The sequence below is a fragment of the Varanus komodoensis genome, unplaced genomic scaffold (genome assembly GCF_004798865.1).
Source record: "Varanus komodoensis strain SLA01 unplaced genomic scaffold, ASM479886v1 scaffold77, whole genome shotgun sequence".
Classification (NCBI taxonomy): Eukaryota; Metazoa; Chordata; class Lepidosauria; order Squamata; family Varanidae; genus Varanus; species Varanus komodoensis.
The window spans coordinates 1,967,124-1,983,894 of NW_025336442.1; the positions used below are offsets into that span (position 1 = coordinate 1,967,124).

General features: G+C 53.3%; 2 protein-coding genes across 8 annotated transcripts in view; one reads left to right on the plus strand and one right to left on the minus strand.

Moving 5' to 3' along the window:
* Positions 1-3,756, minus strand: part of MIGA2 (mitoguardin 2) — a 29,716-nt gene extending 25,960 nt beyond the window's left edge. For all 3 annotated transcript variants that reach the window (XR_006416892.1, XM_044453069.1, XM_044453070.1), the window contains exons 1-3: positions 3,557-3,756; positions 2,100-2,267; positions 1,370-1,564 (exon numbers count right to left, since the gene is read on the minus strand). The gene's annotated coding sequence lies outside the window, so the exon portion shown is untranslated. The remainder of the gene's footprint in view (positions 1-1,369; positions 1,565-2,099; positions 2,268-3,556) is intronic.
* A 148-nt stretch (positions 3,757-3,904) lies between these two features.
* SH3GLB2 (SH3 domain containing GRB2 like, endophilin B2) overlaps positions 3,905-16,771 on the plus strand; it is a 33,665-nt gene continuing 20,798 nt past the window's right edge. For 3 of the 5 annotated variants that reach the window (XM_044453133.1, XM_044453135.1, XM_044453136.1), the window contains exons 1-3: positions 3,905-4,105; positions 13,273-13,414; positions 15,331-15,459. In XM_044453133.1, coding sequence (XP_044309068.1) covers positions 4,043-4,105; positions 13,273-13,414; positions 15,331-15,459 — 334 coding nt within the window. In that variant the 5' untranslated portion in view covers positions 3,905-4,042. Of the gene's footprint in view, positions 4,106-10,331; positions 10,415-13,272; positions 13,415-15,330; positions 15,460-16,771 lie in introns of those variants that run through there. The other 2 variants (XM_044453134.1, XM_044453137.1) reach the window with 2 other exon arrangements.

Sequence of the window (16,771 nt, forward strand, 5' to 3'; positions counted from 1 at the left end):
TAAAGCCCTGCTCAGACAGACAGATTTTTACTTTTTATAGAAAGGCCAGGATCGCCACATTTTAAGTGCAACAGAGGGCCATGCTTAATAGTCAACCAGAAGGATTTAATCTAGTAGCACATCCTCTCATCCAAGAAGCACCTGCTGAAGTTCGCTTTGCCACAGGAAACTTGACTAAACCTGGATCTAAACCCTCATCTCGTTGTTTTATAATAAAAATACTTGTCAAAGCAAACTCTCATTGAATCCTCTTTCCCTGCCCTCATTGTGCAGCAGGGTTCAGTTCATGCTGGGAGTTGTAACCGTGTCCTAAATATGCTTAAGACTGCACTGTAAGTCACTTGAAATCCAAGGTCTCTAGTCTACCGGTGACTAAATCTGGATCCAAATTAACATCTCAATTACTTCTTGTAATTTTTACTGGCAAGCATTTTTTGGCACAACTGTTTTTCCCCACTCTTGGTTCTGCAGCAGCATTTAAATCATGCCAAGAATCTTTCTGTGCAAACATGCATAGGATTATTATTATTATTATTATTATTATTATTATAGCATTTCTATGCCGCCCCTTGCCGAAACCTCGGGGCGGCTTACAACATGATAAAACACATTGAAATACAATAGTACATAATAAATTACCATTAAATATAAAAATACAAAGAATACATTGATTTACAAAAATAAAATTAAAATTATCAGTATAAAATAAAAATATAGGAGGAGAAAGAGAAGGAAGAAGAAGTTGCCCTGGCCAGATCATATGTTTTAACAATTGAAATGATGTTTAAATAAAAAGGTCTTTACCTGGCGCCGAAAAACCAGTAACGACGGATTCTGAAGTAATTGGTTCACATTTGAATATTAAACAATTTGAATGTAAGGATTGCCCAAGTAAGATAAAAAGGAAACTCAATGTTTTATTTTTGTTACTGTCATCGTTGTTTTTATAATGCTTTTCAATATTTTTACCCTTAAAATGCAAAATAAATGGGAAGGATTGGTAATAGATTGGGGGGGGGGGACTGAGCTGAGCTCCAAGTATGGAGACTGATGACAGTTCACATGTGCAGGCACGTCAATGATCAGAGCATTAAGATATGGGGCAGCAGTCACAGAGACGGGGTTATGACCCCCACCCCCATAAAAAGCGACTGCTCCCATCTTTCCTACCTGAATCTCACCCAAAACACCTGCCCAGCAGGTGAGCAACCTACCTAGCCTGACAAGAAGGCTAGCTCTAGAATAAAAGGCCATTGTACAGAGGTATTCCCCCCTGCTATCACAATGAAGGGGGCCACCACGCGCCTGCTTAAACAGAGCGGGCGATACCACTCTCCGGATTAAAGGGGTGGGGAACAAGAAAGCTCACCGCGCATCCCTGCTCCATAGCTTCGGAAGGGCAGCGTCTCCTTCCCTGCTCTCTCGCAACCAAACCCGACTGTTGCCAGGAGGAGGCGGGATGTTGTGAGGAAATCTTCGATTGGCAGTCACGTCAGCCAGCGAAAAAGGTATCTCGACTCTTTGCAAGGGCCAATGGGCCTGCTTTTCCCAGCAGTTTAACTCGCTGCAATACAAACCGAGTGCGGTTGAACGACAACACAAAAACCAGTTCTCTCCTTCGTACGCGATCTTAGAGATGAATGGCTTAGATAGGCCGTGACGTTAAAGGAGGCGGGGATCGTCTTAAAGGGGCAAACTACTCCTTTTTGGCTCGCAACTCAACAGCAACTTTGAAATTAGCAAAACTAGGGACGAGAAACATAAGGTTACCACCTTATCTGCATTCCAACTAGAAAATATCCTTCTAGTTATCCCACCCCACCCCACCCCACCGTTTTCTAGTTCTTCCCCCAAATTTTCCCAATTCTGCTCCGACACTCTCCACTGTAGGGCACCCGCTCCTTCATTGGATAAACATGCACATAAGACTGAGAAGCCCTGGGGGAGCTCAAAAAAGTCGCTAGAGAATTATATTCACGCAACCCCATTCCCGTGCGTTTTTATTTGAAAGTAAAAAGGATTAAGATGAATGGTGCTTGTTGGTCCCAAGTAAATGTTTATGCAGCTACCTGGCAGTAACCTCACTGAATTCCTTTTACCTTTGAACGATCCGCATGGCTTCCATCAAGCTGTAACACTGAAAGATGCGGTCTTCATTATGCTGATACTACTCCACCTCTTCATGGAGAGCTTCTTGGGATTTGTCAATTGTATGGCACCATAGCAGGAATACTTAGCATTGCTGACTCTCACCCCATCTGATAGGGCTGTTGGAAGAATAAGGTGGAGAGAAGATCATGTAGCATCCCCAGAAGAAAAGTCAGGACACAAGTATCAATAAAGCAGACAGCACCATTTTGCTAACTCTGATTTAAAACCAACACAGAGAGTAATTCTGCACTTTAACAATCAAAGCATGCCACTATCAAGACTACAGGAGAAAAATTGAGTTCTCATCTATGCTTGCTGTCCTCTGGAAGATCATTTATGCAGCCTAAAGTCCAGCCCTGCCAACACCACCATTTCACACTCCACCTCCCTCATGGTGATCTTTTTAAAATTTTTTAGCACTTGAGCAAAACAGAGTCACTCCCAGGATAATCGGGGACACCTGGCCTGCATCTTGCAGCTCTCACGGCAGGTGGTCTGACTCAGGAGGAAGTGCTCCAGGATCCATGGAGGACACAGACTGTTTAATTCAAATTTGTATGTGCCTGCTCAAAAATAATGGCTGGAATTTATCCCAGTATTGCTTGCCAATCTATTTTGTCTCAAAATCATCCCTAAAAAATTAAAGTCAAGGCTATGGTTTTCCCAGTTGCAACGTATGGCTGTGAAAGCTGGAACATAAGGAAGGCTGAGCGCCGAAGGATCGAGGCCTTTGAATTGTGGTGCTGGAGGAGCCTCCTGCGAGTCCCCTGGACCACAAGGTGATCAAACCGGTCAGTCCTAGAGGAGATCAACCCTGACTGCTCTTTAGAAGGCCAGATCCTGAAGATGAAGCTCAAATACTTTGGCCACCTAATGAGAAGGAAGAAGAGCCTAATGCTGGGAACAATAGATGGCAAAAGGAGAAGGGGACGGCAGAGGAGGAGGTGGCTGGATGGAGTCACTGAAGCAGTTGGCGTGAGCTTGGGTGGATTCCAGGGGATGATCTGGAGGAATGTTGTCCATGGGGTCACGAGATTAACAACACCACCACCAAATTAACTTGCACCAATGGACTTCCTCCTTTCCGCCTATGAAGCTTAATTGGCAGGCAGGGAAAGTTCTGGAATGGAAGAGGTATGCTGACTTGCACGCTGCCCAAGGCTGACGGTCTTTCTGCCCCTTTACCCATTAAACTTGATTTCCAGACCGGGAAAATGTGCTGCCTCAAGGGGGGTTGTTGCAGCATGTGGGAGAAGGGGCATTCTTCCTCCACACACCAACGGACAAGGACCTTTTGCTTGTCCGCAGTTGCCTTTCCCCTCCTCTCCCCATGTCGTTCCTTCCGTGTAACCCCGCGGGGCGGGGACCATGGCGAGCTGTGCCCCCTGCGGTGCGGCTGCTTTACCCCCGCCGTGAGGACCAGCATCCTGCCCCGTCTGGCGAGGCGGCCGCGCTCTGCGCCACCGGCGGCCTCCTTGCCACAGGCCCCAGCGAGGGGCGTCTCGCTCCTGGGGCGCCGGCGCTTTCCTCCTCCTTCCTCCCGTTTCCCTCCACAGCGTGTCTTCGAGCACCAGCGGCCGACAAGTCTGCGGGGCACCCGACTTCTCGCCACGGAGGCGCAGGCCGCGGCGGCGCCAGGGGCGTCGCGCTGGAGAGGCCGCCCGGACGCCCAGGGGGCGCTGGTGGGAGCGCCGCGGGCCGAGCTCCTCCCGCTGCCCGCTGCCTCCGCCCTTCGGCGGCTGCTCGGCGCGCAGGTGGGCGGCGGACGCGGCGGCGGGATCGGGATCCGGGCGGGCAGAGGCAGCAGCGGGCACGGATGCCCTGATCGCTCCCGCATCGGGCTCTCCCGCTCCCTCGCCTCCTCCCCGCTTCCCGCTTGCGGGGGCTCAAGATGGACTTCAATATGAAGAAGCTGGCCTCCGACGCGGGCGTTTTCTTCACCAGGGCCGTGCAGGTGAGGGACGGGCGGGGGGCGGAAGGCGGGTCGGGTCGCCGGGACCCAAAGCGACGGCCCCCGCGCGAGGAGCGCGACGGGGCTCGTGCAGAGGCGCCGGGCCGGGCGCCTTCGGCGGTGCGGTGCGAGGCGAGGCGGTCTGCTCCGATGCTTCGCTCCCGGGCGAGCAGCCACGGGGACTGGGCGCCCGGGGCCGCTTAGCTGGAGGAGACGGTCGGGCATTTGCCCCGCGTCGACGCGCCCGGCCTTCGCTGCTGCCTTCCCTCGCGGGCGAGGGCAGCTGCGCCGGCCGCCTCTCCCGCCGGCCCTTGCACGGCCGTGCGCGCCTCCTTGGGTGCCCCAACTTTCTGGATGGTCGCCTTCAGGCAGCCAATCGCTGTCCTCTACCGCTTAATTGGCCTTAAATCCAGATTTGGGGGGTGCGTGCGTGACCTGGGAAAGCTAAAACGTTAAAAGCTGCCCTGAAATGCCAGGCAAGAGCTGAGCCAGTCGCCATGGCTCGCCTCCTCTCCTGCGTGGGATCGCAGGCTTTTAGCCGTTCGTTCCTCAAACTTTCGCCAGTGATGCTCCCTTCGGCGCCCGAAGGAGTCTTGCGTTTCCCAGCCTGGGCTGAACCAGCTCTGCAGCGCTCTGCCTGGCCGAGCGGCCCCCGTGTTCTCCATGCGCACGTGACATGCGGGCTGCCCCCGAAGGTGCCTCTCCATCAGTTCGCAAATGATGCGTGTCTGATACTGGGGGCCTCTGGAGGCAGCGAGGAAGTCGGTGTTGTTCTGGGGCCTGGGATATGCAGAAGGCCGCAAATGCTGTGCTGGGTTTCACAGCCGCCACGGAAAAATGGCCTACATTTCCATATTCCCCAGCTGGGGTCAGTGGGAGCTGCAGGGAGTGCGTGCAAGTCAAAGAGAAACTGATAAGGGTGAGTTGTTGCTGCGGTACTACTACTCCTCCTAATGAACTGTTTATTTTTATTTATTGAATGGTTACATTTCTATACCACCCGATAGCAGAAGCAATCTAGGCAGTTTCCGAAAGATTAAAAATGCATTTGGAAACATCATATAATAAGCAAATGGAAGCATACAAAATAAGAAAAAGGTGCTTGATTTGGAAAGCGCGCGCGCACACACACACACACACAGAATATATACTGTAAGAAGCTTGCAAAATAAACAGATGAAGGATGGTGATTTGGGATTTCCTACCCATGTAAGACATCTGCAGCCTGCTGCCCTGCAGACTTTCTGGCTTGCAGCTCACAGCATTTCTTGTTATTGACCAGGCTGACTGGGGCTGATGGGATGTGAAGCTGGAGGGTGTGGGGAAAATGGTCTAAGGAGAAATGCACACTCTAATGGAAGTGATGACAAGTTATTTAGCATATATGCGTGTTTGTTGCTTGGTGTGTTTTCATGTATCGATCAAGAAAGTAATAGGCAGCTGTATTTTGCTGGAATTGGACCAACACTTAAAGGACTGATGGTTCAAGGCTGACATTGAGAATAAATGGAAACCACGGCTCCATCATCCTTGTTTCAAAATCAGGTCTCCTGCTACACGTACTGAGTTAGTTTCTTCATAATCCTCATCTTCCAAATTCTGTCAGCCCACGGTTGTTCAGCTGGCTGTTTTGGAGACTTCCGATGACATGGCAGACTCAACATGGAGAAATTCCTGATGGAGATAATGAGCCACTGTATTCCAAACCCCTTGAGCTCTGCCACAATATTTTGCCAAATGTGCAGGATCGCATCCCTGCTTGTGCGTGAGCAGAGATGCTTAAATATACTGTGCATGCCATGGTATGAAGCTAAATGCTGCCTACAGTTCTTGCCGTTGTTTCACCTCCCTTCCCTTGTTGCTTTGCCTCTGTGGAAGTTGAGACTGCATGCTTCTTGGGGCAGGGACCGGATCTTGTTTTTCTGTCCTGCATATTAATGGTACTACGTGGAAAGTTTGCTGCAAGGTACAGTTCCTCCCCTCTCACTCCCTTTGGCTGGACTGAGGCAGCGTAGTAATGCACACAAGGACTGTAAATGGCTTGTGTGTCGGTTGTTGAAATTTGGCTCCTGCTTGCATGGCTGGCTGGCAGGCAGGAAGAGAGAGAGAGAGAGAGAGTCGGCCTGGCCCCCGTGGCACCTCCTCGGCACGGCCGTGCTCCGGGGCAGAGAAGCAGGCTGCAGTGGGAGCCGCCGGTCCAGGGGACTCGCATCCATGGGCCCCAGCTGGGCCGTGGGCCTGGAGCTGGTGCCCCACCATGCCATCTTCCTTTGCTCTTGGCTGTATTCAAAATGGCGGTGCTGGGCGTGTGTGAAGTAAAGCTCCAGTCCTGGGGAAAATGCGACTGATGGCACACTTTGCTATGGCGACAGTGCTGCAAATGGCGTAACAGGTCTTGCAATAATTGGGTTATTCCTTGCAAAAGAAAGGCGCTCCCTTCTGTTCTTATTCCGACCCCAAGAAAAGCAGTCGCATTTCTTAAAGACCACCAGTTTCTGGAGCTTCGTCCTTTGTCTGCTAAACTGGTTTCTCTGCCAGAGGAAGGTGTGTAACAGAAACAATGCTGAGTTAATTAGGGGGTGAGTTGGAGAACAGCAAATGAGAGAGAGAGAGAGGCTGCTGGCACCTTCTGTTTGGCTTGGCAAGCCAGCTGGGTCAGGCTGAGATTCGTACATGGGTGTGCTGGTCTAAATTGGAGCCTCGAGATGGGCTGACGATTGCCTGGCCAGGCTGGCTGGTGCACCCCAGATGGCTGCGGCCTTGTTTATGCAGGGAGTTCTCTCAAGTGCGGCCACCCCAGCTGGGGGCCGTTGGGATGTCTCTGCAACTGGGCAGGAGGTGAGGCTGAGAGTCGGGGACAGACGCAAAGGCACTTCATGAGCTTCATGGCCCGTGGGGACCCAGGCAGACGCTGAATACCTCTTGGGTGACAGGGTGTTTTGGTCTGCCACCTCCAGCATTCATGTGAATTGGTGACTGCGGCTATTGGGGGTTGTGCTCGCAAACATCTGGAGGGTGCCATCTTGGGGGTGGCTGGCTTTAAAAAAAGAGCTAAGAGAGCAGAGGTGCAGGCAGTCTCCAGGTTATGAACAAGTCCCGTTCTTGAGAAAATTGAAATTCATCTTTAAGTCAATGTGTATATAAGTCAGAGCCCTCCACTTTCAGGGGAGTCAGGGACACAGGGCCCCTATGAAAGTGGAAAAGCTGCAAATATCTCTGCCTGCCCCCTAACTCATGAGGGGGGCTCCTCTTTGCAGCAATGACATGGTGGAGAGATTTCACTCTCCAGGTGGGCAGGCCAGAAGGCATGCTTTGGAGGCCTCTCTCTCTCCCTGCTCACTTCCTCTCTCTCTATGGTGATGCTTTGGAGGACTTCCCCTCTCCCCTTTCACTTCCCCTATCTGTGGTGATGATGATTTTCTGCAGTAACTTTTTAAAATTAATAGTTTTATGGCTGTTTGTTCCTAAGGACGGGCTGTTTGTAACAAAGACATTTGCAGCTTGGGGCCTGCCTGTATTACAGATAATAGAAGTGGATCTTTGCAAACCTCTCCTGAGTTCCTCCCATCTCCTCGACTAAGAATTTGGTGTCTCAACAAATACGTGAGAATTTTAGGAGGTGTTGGATGCTCCTGATTTGGAGCAGATATTTGGACTGGATCATCTTCATAGACTACATGAAAGGACCTCCCATGGGCCTGGCCTGTCGCATTGCAACAAGCTGGCTGTAATACCAGCAGCAAATCCAGTCTGTTGCCTTTCATGGGCATAAAGATCATTCCAGTGCTGGCGTCTCCGGTGTGGCTCTTGGGGGTCCCAGGTCAACTCTCTTGATGCTCGCCAGGCTCCCTTCCCTTTCTGGCTCATCTTTTCTTCTTTAAAATGGAATTAAGGTGGGAGGGTCAGCAAAGGGTTCAGAAGAGCCCTTCTGTGTTCCAGAGCTTGCCCCCTGCCCAACTGTTAGACTAGAACTGGGGCAAACAACTCTTATTTTCACTAGCTTGCTTTCTGGGAAATAAGGGCTTGGTGACCTGTCGATTCCTCTGTGGCAGCAATTTTATGAATGGGCAGCTCCCCCTGCCCATGTGAAAGCCCCCATGAGGCACTCAAATTCCAAACGTGCCCACTGTTCCCAAAGGGGGGGGGTACCCCTGCCTCAGGTTAGGATCTAGATTCTGGACTTGAACAATCCTCTAATGGGACTTCAGAGATGTAAAATGCCTTGCCCAGAAACAAGCTCTTCTGCTGCTTATCAAAAATTATCTCAGCAGAAGCCCTCAGACAGAAGAAGCAACAGGTGTTAAGTTATTTTTAATGGGGGACATCAGTTGCCTGCTCAGAGAAGTCTCTGGTGTCACCGGTTTCAAAAACTGCATTGCCATGGTGACTGAGAAGGCTCTGAAACCAGCCGCGTTTCTGGGGGAAAGAATTCCTGTCGCTCCGTCCCAGAGGCCCCGGCCGAGAGGATCTGTCGCCTTCTCAAGTCACTACTGCAAGTAGACCAATAATTAGCTCAAGCTAGTTGAGGTCTTCCAGGGCCAGTGTGTCCGGGCACCTGCCCAAGCCACACCCCAGGAGGGGCCCACTGGCACATGGCCCACAGAGGTCACTCCCCTTGCCTGCCCCTCAGTATGGCCCAGACAACGGCTGAGGGCGGGTTGAACACCGATGGCCCCCTGGAAGACCTCTGGCCAGCTGCTCTGGAAAACGGGGCACTGGGCTGGGCAGACCTGAGCTCTGACCCATCTGGGCTCTCCCGCTGCTCCTGGCCATGAAAGATCAGCGGAACCTCCGCCCAGGGCCAGCACCAAGGGGTGGCACAACTGGGCGCTTGCCAGGGGGCCACGTCCCAGCAGGGGCCCACAGAGAAGACCCCCCAGCTGCTGCTGCTGCTGCTCTTTGCTACTGGAACCTGCTGTTTCACCTGCCCCGCTCCGCAGCCTGAACCACGGAAGCAGTGAGGATAAACTGGAGATGTGCCTGCCCGACTTGCTCTGGGCTCTTGGTCTGCCAAGCTAGCGACGGCCAGGTTGAGGAAGAAGAGGCAGCACACGGCCAGCCGGAGCGGCGAAGGCAGGTGCGCTGAGGGATCCCCATCCCCAGAACTGCTTATTCCTGTTACTAACGAGACCAAGAGAATAGTCACAGCCCTACAGACCCCTGGAGTACCAGACAACACGTAATTGGACACGCCTCCCATTGCCATGGCCTGCCAGTGCAGCTCCAACAGACGCATTAGCTCTATCAGAATCCACGGTGCTGGAGAAAGTTTATTCCCTGGCGCTGTATAAAAAGCAGTGCTCTGGGCCAGCTGAAGCTTTGCAGCCTAATTGGATTGGAGGAGACTGGATGGCGCAAAGGCTGCAGCAGCTCTCTAGCAAAGGGGCTTCTTTTTGCCTCGCTATCGGGTTCTTTGGGCATATACAGCTTTCCAAGAAATGTGGGTTTTAAGGAGCAGAAAATTTCCCAGGGGCGGCAACTAGCGTGGGCAGCCTGGTGTCTCTCTTTCTTTAACAATGGCATGCTGCATCAGTGCGCGCCGTTCGACCAGCAAGCGCCATTTTGCTAGTCTCGGCGCACGCCTGGCCTAGTCCAGCAGAGCTTCCTGACGTTCCCGTCACTGCCTCTCCATTAGTCCGTCCGGGTTGCCTGCTGTTCCTTCTCCCGCTTGCAAGCGTGGAGAGCCGGAATGACGGAGCACTGAGCGTGCCGCTCTGGGACTCGGTGGGGCCTGGAGCCCAGCCTCCTCTGCCTTGAAAGCTGGTCAGGTGGACGTGGGCCAGGGGCTCATCTGCCACTGGGGAAAAAAGCATCTCGGTAGCAAGGAGAGCGCTGGGCAAAAGGTGCGTCAGGCAAATGTTGATGGCACCTGCTGCTTTTCCGGCCCTTCCCCTTTTGCTTTTGCTGTGCTCGGCAGCCCCAAGAGCGTCTCCCAGATGGAGTCACCGCCCCCTGATGTAGTGGAGCTCCTGACGGGAACCTCACCCACCCCATCTGCTCTTTCTGCCCCTGAGGGGTTTCGCATGCAGATGACTTCGGTGCACTGCTGGAAATAGATCAAAGAGGGTTCTTCTGAAGACCAGGACTCTCCACACGGCGTGGGACGAAGGCAGCTGAGACACCAGCATACATTTTTATAAATAGCAGCTGGGCTGCACCCACTTCGTACTGGCTTGCTGATGCTCCATGCTAATTATCTCCGTGCTTTTTTAAAGGGAAACAAGGTGGCACACCAAAACGTTCCTTGAGAGTCCTCTGTGATGGGAGCGGATCAACCTAACCCAGGAATTCAACCCTTGCGAAATGCAGATGGTAATTTAAGAAGCACCATGACTGGCCCACATTCACCCAGTGAGCTTCGTGGCTCAGCTGGGACAGAACCTCGGTCCCCAGTCCAGCAATCTAACCACCAGACCACACTGCCATTCGGGGGGCCTTCACAGGGGTTTTTATCTCCTATCAGCAGATGACCAGCAGCTCTTCCCAGCTTGGCAGGGTTTGGGGGCAGTCCCACGCCCTTTCTCAGATGAGCTGCTATCAGATATAGTTTTTCCTTGCTGGAAAAAAAAACTGTTGTTGTTGTTGTTAATTGTATGACTGTACCACCCATAGCCAAAGCTGTTTGGGTGGTTCAGAACATTTGTGTCATCCCTTTGAGATCTCAACCAGGACTGGCCCTGCTCAGCTGCCAGGATTGGGCAGGAAGGACCAGGCACTTCAGACTTTGACAACATGTGATGGACCATTTAACGGGGGCTTGTTTTTATCAGGTTCTGGCAGTTTTATTCATTGTTTTGAACTGGCTTTCAAAATGGCTTTGATTTTTGAACACTGGAAGATTTCATAATTGCTGTGAACCTCTCGGAGAACTTTGGCTGTGGAGTGGTACAGAAAGGTGAGGAAGAACTGAAAGGGCAAGAGGCCATCGCGTCCCTGCTCGCCTTGGTTGCCCTGGGTGAGAGCAAGGGGCAGGGGAACCAGCAGGCTGCAGTGGGGGAAAGGGAAGGGCCCCGCTGGGGTGTGGACCCCCAGCCGGGCCCCCCCGTGGCACGTCACCGTACGAGGTTGCTTAACTCTGCAGTGGGCTTCCGTGCCCAGGACTATGACCTGCTTGGCTCTTTTTCTCGCCCTTCAAGTGGGACAGGCAGTGACAAATATTATCAAATGGTGGATCTCCTCACCTGCACCCCCGCACTGTCGCCCTGAGGAAATGTGAGTCCAGCATGAAATATTGATTTTCTGGGATGCAACGTCTCTCCTCCCTGGCCGATGCGGGCCTCTGCAAAGGCCACGCTGCATTATTCATTAATACACGGGCATCGCACTGGCTTCCCTGCACCAAAACCTGGGTGGATGCTCACTCTTGGCCAGCAGCTGCCGGGAAAGGATGGGCTCGAGGTGTCAACTCTTGTCCTCTGTTGGAACTTAGTTCTGTATGTGTTCAAAGCGTTTTTAGCCTGCTCCACGCTGCAGAAAAAGGGAAAATCCATTGCAGCAGTGACGTTTAAAAACCCAGCAGAGCTTGCTCGGTCCAGGCCAGCACGGCCAAGGCCATTCCCAGGGCGAGGACGCCCTTCCTGCAGGTGCTCCCTGGGACCAAGCCAGGGAGCTCCTGCATGGGGTGGAGAACGCGAACAGGAAGGCACTTTCTCTGTCTCCTGCTCGAACCCAGCAGGGCTCATCCCGTGAAATCGATTGCCAGGAGACTCCCAGCAGATGTCAGGCGTGAGCACGTCTTCACACAGGGCGGCTTTGAAGTGTGGACCAGTAGCTGGGGAACATGGGTGCTGTTACACCGGTGTCCTGCCTGGGGGTGTCCAGTCAGCCACTGTGCGATGAGGATGCCAAACTCGCTGGCCCTCAGCCAGACCCAGCTGGGCTCGCGGTTCTCATCCGGAGCTGCACCACCGAGCCGTGTGCCACGTCGGTGTTGCCAGCCTCAGAAATTCCCGGGGGACAGGACCTTGCCTTCCAACGTGACTGGGGGCTTCTATCCCAAAGAAAATGGAAGAGGACGAACCCCGCTCACTTCTGGTACGGCAATGCATACGAAGAGTTTGCCAAGAACAAGCGGAGCCGCCCAGCTCATGGTGGCAGCGTCTTAGAAGAATGGCTCTCTTTATTATTTGAAGCCCGACTCCACAGAATGCCCATATAAAACTCCAGAAATAGATCCGTGTGTCAGTGCACTTTTAATATTGCTGTATTATCTGGGTTGGGGCTCCCTTTTCCATTCTTCAGCAACAAAAGCCCTTCCAAATGTACTTGAGCCCTTCACAGTATTTCACCCTCTTCTGTGCTTTTGCTCTGGTCTGTGTGCCCGTGTCGTTATTGCTTCTGACGGCACCTCAGCTCTTTATGCGACAGTGGTCTAAACTGGCATCTTAAAACCAACATCTTAGAACCGAGGTTTTCATTCCTCCAGGAACTGCATTTGTGCCCCACATTCTTTCTCTCAGACTACTGTCCTCAGCGTGGGTCGCCTTCGCAAGCCTGCCTGCCTCTCTCGATTTTTGTTTTGTGTCTTAAGGTTTTTTAAAATTAAGAGCTTTAACTGAGAAGTTGCCTGGCTGCAAAGTGAGGAGCCGTCCTTGTTGGGGCTTCTGCTGGGTTTGAGTTTGGGAGCTGAGCTCTAGGCAAGGGACTTTCCGTAAGTCTCCTCCATTTGGTTTCTGGGAGACACCTGTTGCATGGCCAGCCACACCCCAGCAGGGCAGCCATTTTGTGAGTGTGCCTACAACAGTATAGAGAAGTCCACTGGAAAAAAGGCTGGGAACCCCTCAGTGTTAGAAGCACCCTTGTTTTAAAAAAAGCAGACTGTCTCAGAATGACAGTGGAATTTACAAACGTAAAATAAAATCCCGAAGGAGATGCGACTCTCCTGAAACTATGAAGGGAAAGCTCTGTAAATGCCGCCTGGAATTATGGTCTCTTTTAAGAAAGGCTTGCCCGCTGTCTGCTTTCTTCCGTGTCTCCTCATCCTGGAGTTGTAACATTATTAATGTTGCCCCAGTATGCCTGGACGCTGAGATTTTGGTGTTGCTACTGCTGCTTCTAACTCGGCTTATTAGATTTTCATTGGAAATTGTTTCTGTGGGCCACTTAGCCCTTTGGCAAATTAGATAAGTGTCTAATGAGCATCCATTACTGCTGCTCTCTCTGCCCTGCAGTTCACTGAGGAGAAGCTGGGCCAGGCTGAAAAGACGGAATTAGATGCACCCTTTGAAAAACTCCTGGTCCGGGCAGACAGCACCAAGAATTGGACGGAGAAGATCTTGCGTCAGACAGAAATCCTGCTGCAGCCAAATCCGAGTAAGTGCTAATTTGGGTCTGGCACTTATTTAATTTGCTGCGGTGGTGCAGGACATCTTTCATCCCGAGGGCCAAAATCCAGCCTAGAGACGTGTCCGGGGGCCTCGTTTCTGTGGTAGACAGTGCCAAAATGCCAGGATATTTCCGCGCAAAGCATTTTCTGCCAGGAACAGATCCTTGTGAGAAGCATGTTCGTGTGTTGAATGAAGAGGGGTGCTCGAAAAATGGGAAGCTGCCAAGGGATTGGAGGACAGTCGAGTGGGGGGGGCGGGGGGGCGGGGCTGTCGTGGGCTTGAGCAGCTCTCGGCCAGGACTGGGACGGTTCCCTGCTTGAAGGAGAGCCTCATTTCTCGCAGACTTGGCAAACGTGCGTCACGCGTGGCCGTCGTTTTGGGCCCATTTGCCAGCGAGGTTCCCGGGCAGCTGGCGGCAGCGCTGCACTCCTTTCAGCCCCGGAGACAGATGTGGAGAAGGCCTCCGGCGCTGCGGGCTGGTGGCGGGCAAAGGCCCAGCGCCCTGCTGCCGGTTCATACGCTGCAAGAGGGGAGACTTTGCAACCTTTTGGAATGGGGCCAAGTGCTGCACGAACAGCATTTTGGCGAGCTGCCGGCCACTCCAGTTGCCGGGGGGCCGGCGGGGCCCTCGGACGCCCCAGCAGCCCAGCCTCGGCCTTTGGGGCCGCCGCTTCGGAGAGCCTTTGCGATGGGCGACGGCGGCTCGGGCAGGTGCTGGAGCTGCTGCTTGGTCCTGCTGGTTCCCCCTTCCACTGTTCTCGTGGCAAGAGCAGAAGGGACGCTTTTGCTGGGGCGGTGGCTGTGCAAGGGGGGGTGGCAGTAAAACTCACCCCCCCACCCGCTGCTAGCAGAAAAGTAAAGCTCTCCTGCAAGCGGTGCGCTGAGTCCTTGGCCGTTCAGCCGTGAGTCAGCTAGATCAGTATCACTGGAACCGGTTTTAGAGCAAGTCGGAGTCGTAACCTGCCAGTTGGGAGCTGCAGTCCGGCCAGTGTAGTGGCCAGTCTGGAGGCGAGTCCTACTGGTGAATGAAGTGTGTTCACACGCCATTCCAGGTGGGAGGGCCTAGATCCCTCCACGCCCCCTTTCTCACCTTCTGCAAGGACAAGGTGGTCCTCCGTCCAGGCCGCAGTTTTGTCCCAAGGTCACCTCATCTTTCCCCATCAGTCAGGACAGCATCTTTCCAGCCCTCTCCCCCCGCCCTTCCACCCCCGTTGAGGCCTCCCTCTGCCGGCTGGATGTCCACAGAGCCCTCGCCACGCGTAAGTCACGAGGAGGCCCTTTGCCGCGCAAACTGCCTCTTGGTAGTCCATGCCGTCGACCTTCGCCTGGCGCTGCAGGCGAGATGCCTGCAAGGACGAGACGGTGCCTTGGCCACACCGTCCTGTCGGCCGTCCTGCGCTGACGCCAGCCCCACCGCCCGCAAAGGGGCAGCTTGCCAGTCGCCCACACGTGTGATGCCCAGAGACCAGGGCGGGGAAAGGCCGGTTGCTGGCCTGTGACCGTCGTCCTTCCAGCAGTTGCCTGCACATTCAAGCCCCCTTCCCTCCACCCCACTGGCTGTCGTCATTCCGGCCACGGGGTGCGGGGACTCCCCCGGTGCTCAGCAGGGCTGGACATCGTGTCCTCGATCCGGATGCCTGGGATTACGTGGTCTCCAGGGCAACTGAGGAAGTGGGGGGACCCTTTCATTCTGTGACCTGAAAGGGGCAGGGGCCCCTGCGCACTTCGTGACATTTTGCTTTGGAAGCTTCTCTGAGCCGGGCCTTGCGTTACGCAGCAAAGCACACATGCGTGGCGTAGAGCTGAGCATGAGACGCATGGCAGTTTTGGGCAAGCCACCTGCCTTTTTCTTGTCGCCCCTCAAAATTTGCTCCCTTCCTAAAATAATCTAACGCGTTCCAGGTGCCAGAGTCGAGGAGTTCCTCTATGAAAAGCTAGACCGGAAGGTCCCTTCTCGTGTCACCAACGGGGAGCTCCTGGCGCAGTACATGATCGAGGCCGCCAACGACTTTGGCCCCACGTCTCCGTACGGTGAGCCACACATGGCGGGTGCCTCCCTTCACCTTGCCAGGGGTGCACGGAAGGGCGAGCCCCCCAGCGAGGCCCCCCCCCTTCCAGCACGGCCTGCAGGTGGCACAGGGGACTCGGGAGCGGGTGTCGCTGCTGGCCGTGAGCTGCTGGCCAAGTAAGCGAGACCAAGCGGTCCCTGCTGAGCTGTTTTGCAGAGCAGCAAAGTTGACTCCCAGGCTCTCGGGCAGAATTTGGCCTCCTGAGGTTTTCCAGACAGCTCCTGAATGCTTTTGTCCTGAGGATGTTTTAATGGGCGTTCATGAATTTAGATGTTGCTGTGCGCTCGGAGTTTGCACTAATGTCTTCGGTCCCTTGGTGGCAGGCATACCTAACTGGCGCACAGCTTTGCCGCCTGGGCAGTCTGGAGCCGGGGACCCTGGGCCTAGCAGGTCTGCCTTGCCCAGGTGGACCTGTGTGCTGGAAGGCCTTGTTGTGTCCAGGTGAGGTCCAGTCCAGCCTGTGAAGCGTTGCATTGCTAGTGCTGAGCAAGAAAGCAGTATCTCTCATGTGTGCTGTGCCACGAGCAGATTCAAGTTTGTTGACTTGGTTCTTTTATTTGAAGCTTTTGTCTCAGGGCAGCGTTGCCTTCTGATGTGGGAAAAGACCTCCAGGTCAAATCTCTGGGGCGTTAAGGAGGCGAGGGAGCTTCCCAGGTCAGCACTGTACTGGCTGCAGTTATAGTAACAGAGTGGATAAAAATGCATTATTTTTTCAATTAAAAAAATCAGATTTTAAAAATTGAAATTGTATTTTATTATTTAAATTGTTTTTTTAAATAAAATGCTTTTTGAGGAAAAATCTATCTAAAGATAGTTTCCTTTTTAAAATACGTTATAGTCTAAAGCAGGGATTCTCAAACTTTTTGAACAGGGGGCCAGTTGAAAGGTTGCGGTGACCATTGCAGGCCAGTGAGGTGGGGGCGCCTGGGGGAGCGGGCTGGTGAGGTGCCGTTGGGTGCGCGGGAGGCGGTGGCTCGCCTGCTGGGAGATCTCCCAGTGAGTCCAAAACCGTCTCCAAGCGAGCAAGCCACCACCTCCCCGCCAGCGCTGCGCATACGGGAGGCAGGGGGCGGCAGTGGCTTGCTCTCTCGGAGACCATCTCCGAGCGTGCACATACGGGAGGCAGCTTGCTTGCTAAAGGTCTAAAGGTTATTCATCGTGAAAGAAGAATTAGTAGAATGATGCTGTATCTTCATGCAATGCTTAATTTTTTTGTTAATGAATTCCATTAATCCACTCACAAGGCTGTGCTCTTTCAGAAGTTTCTGTAAGAT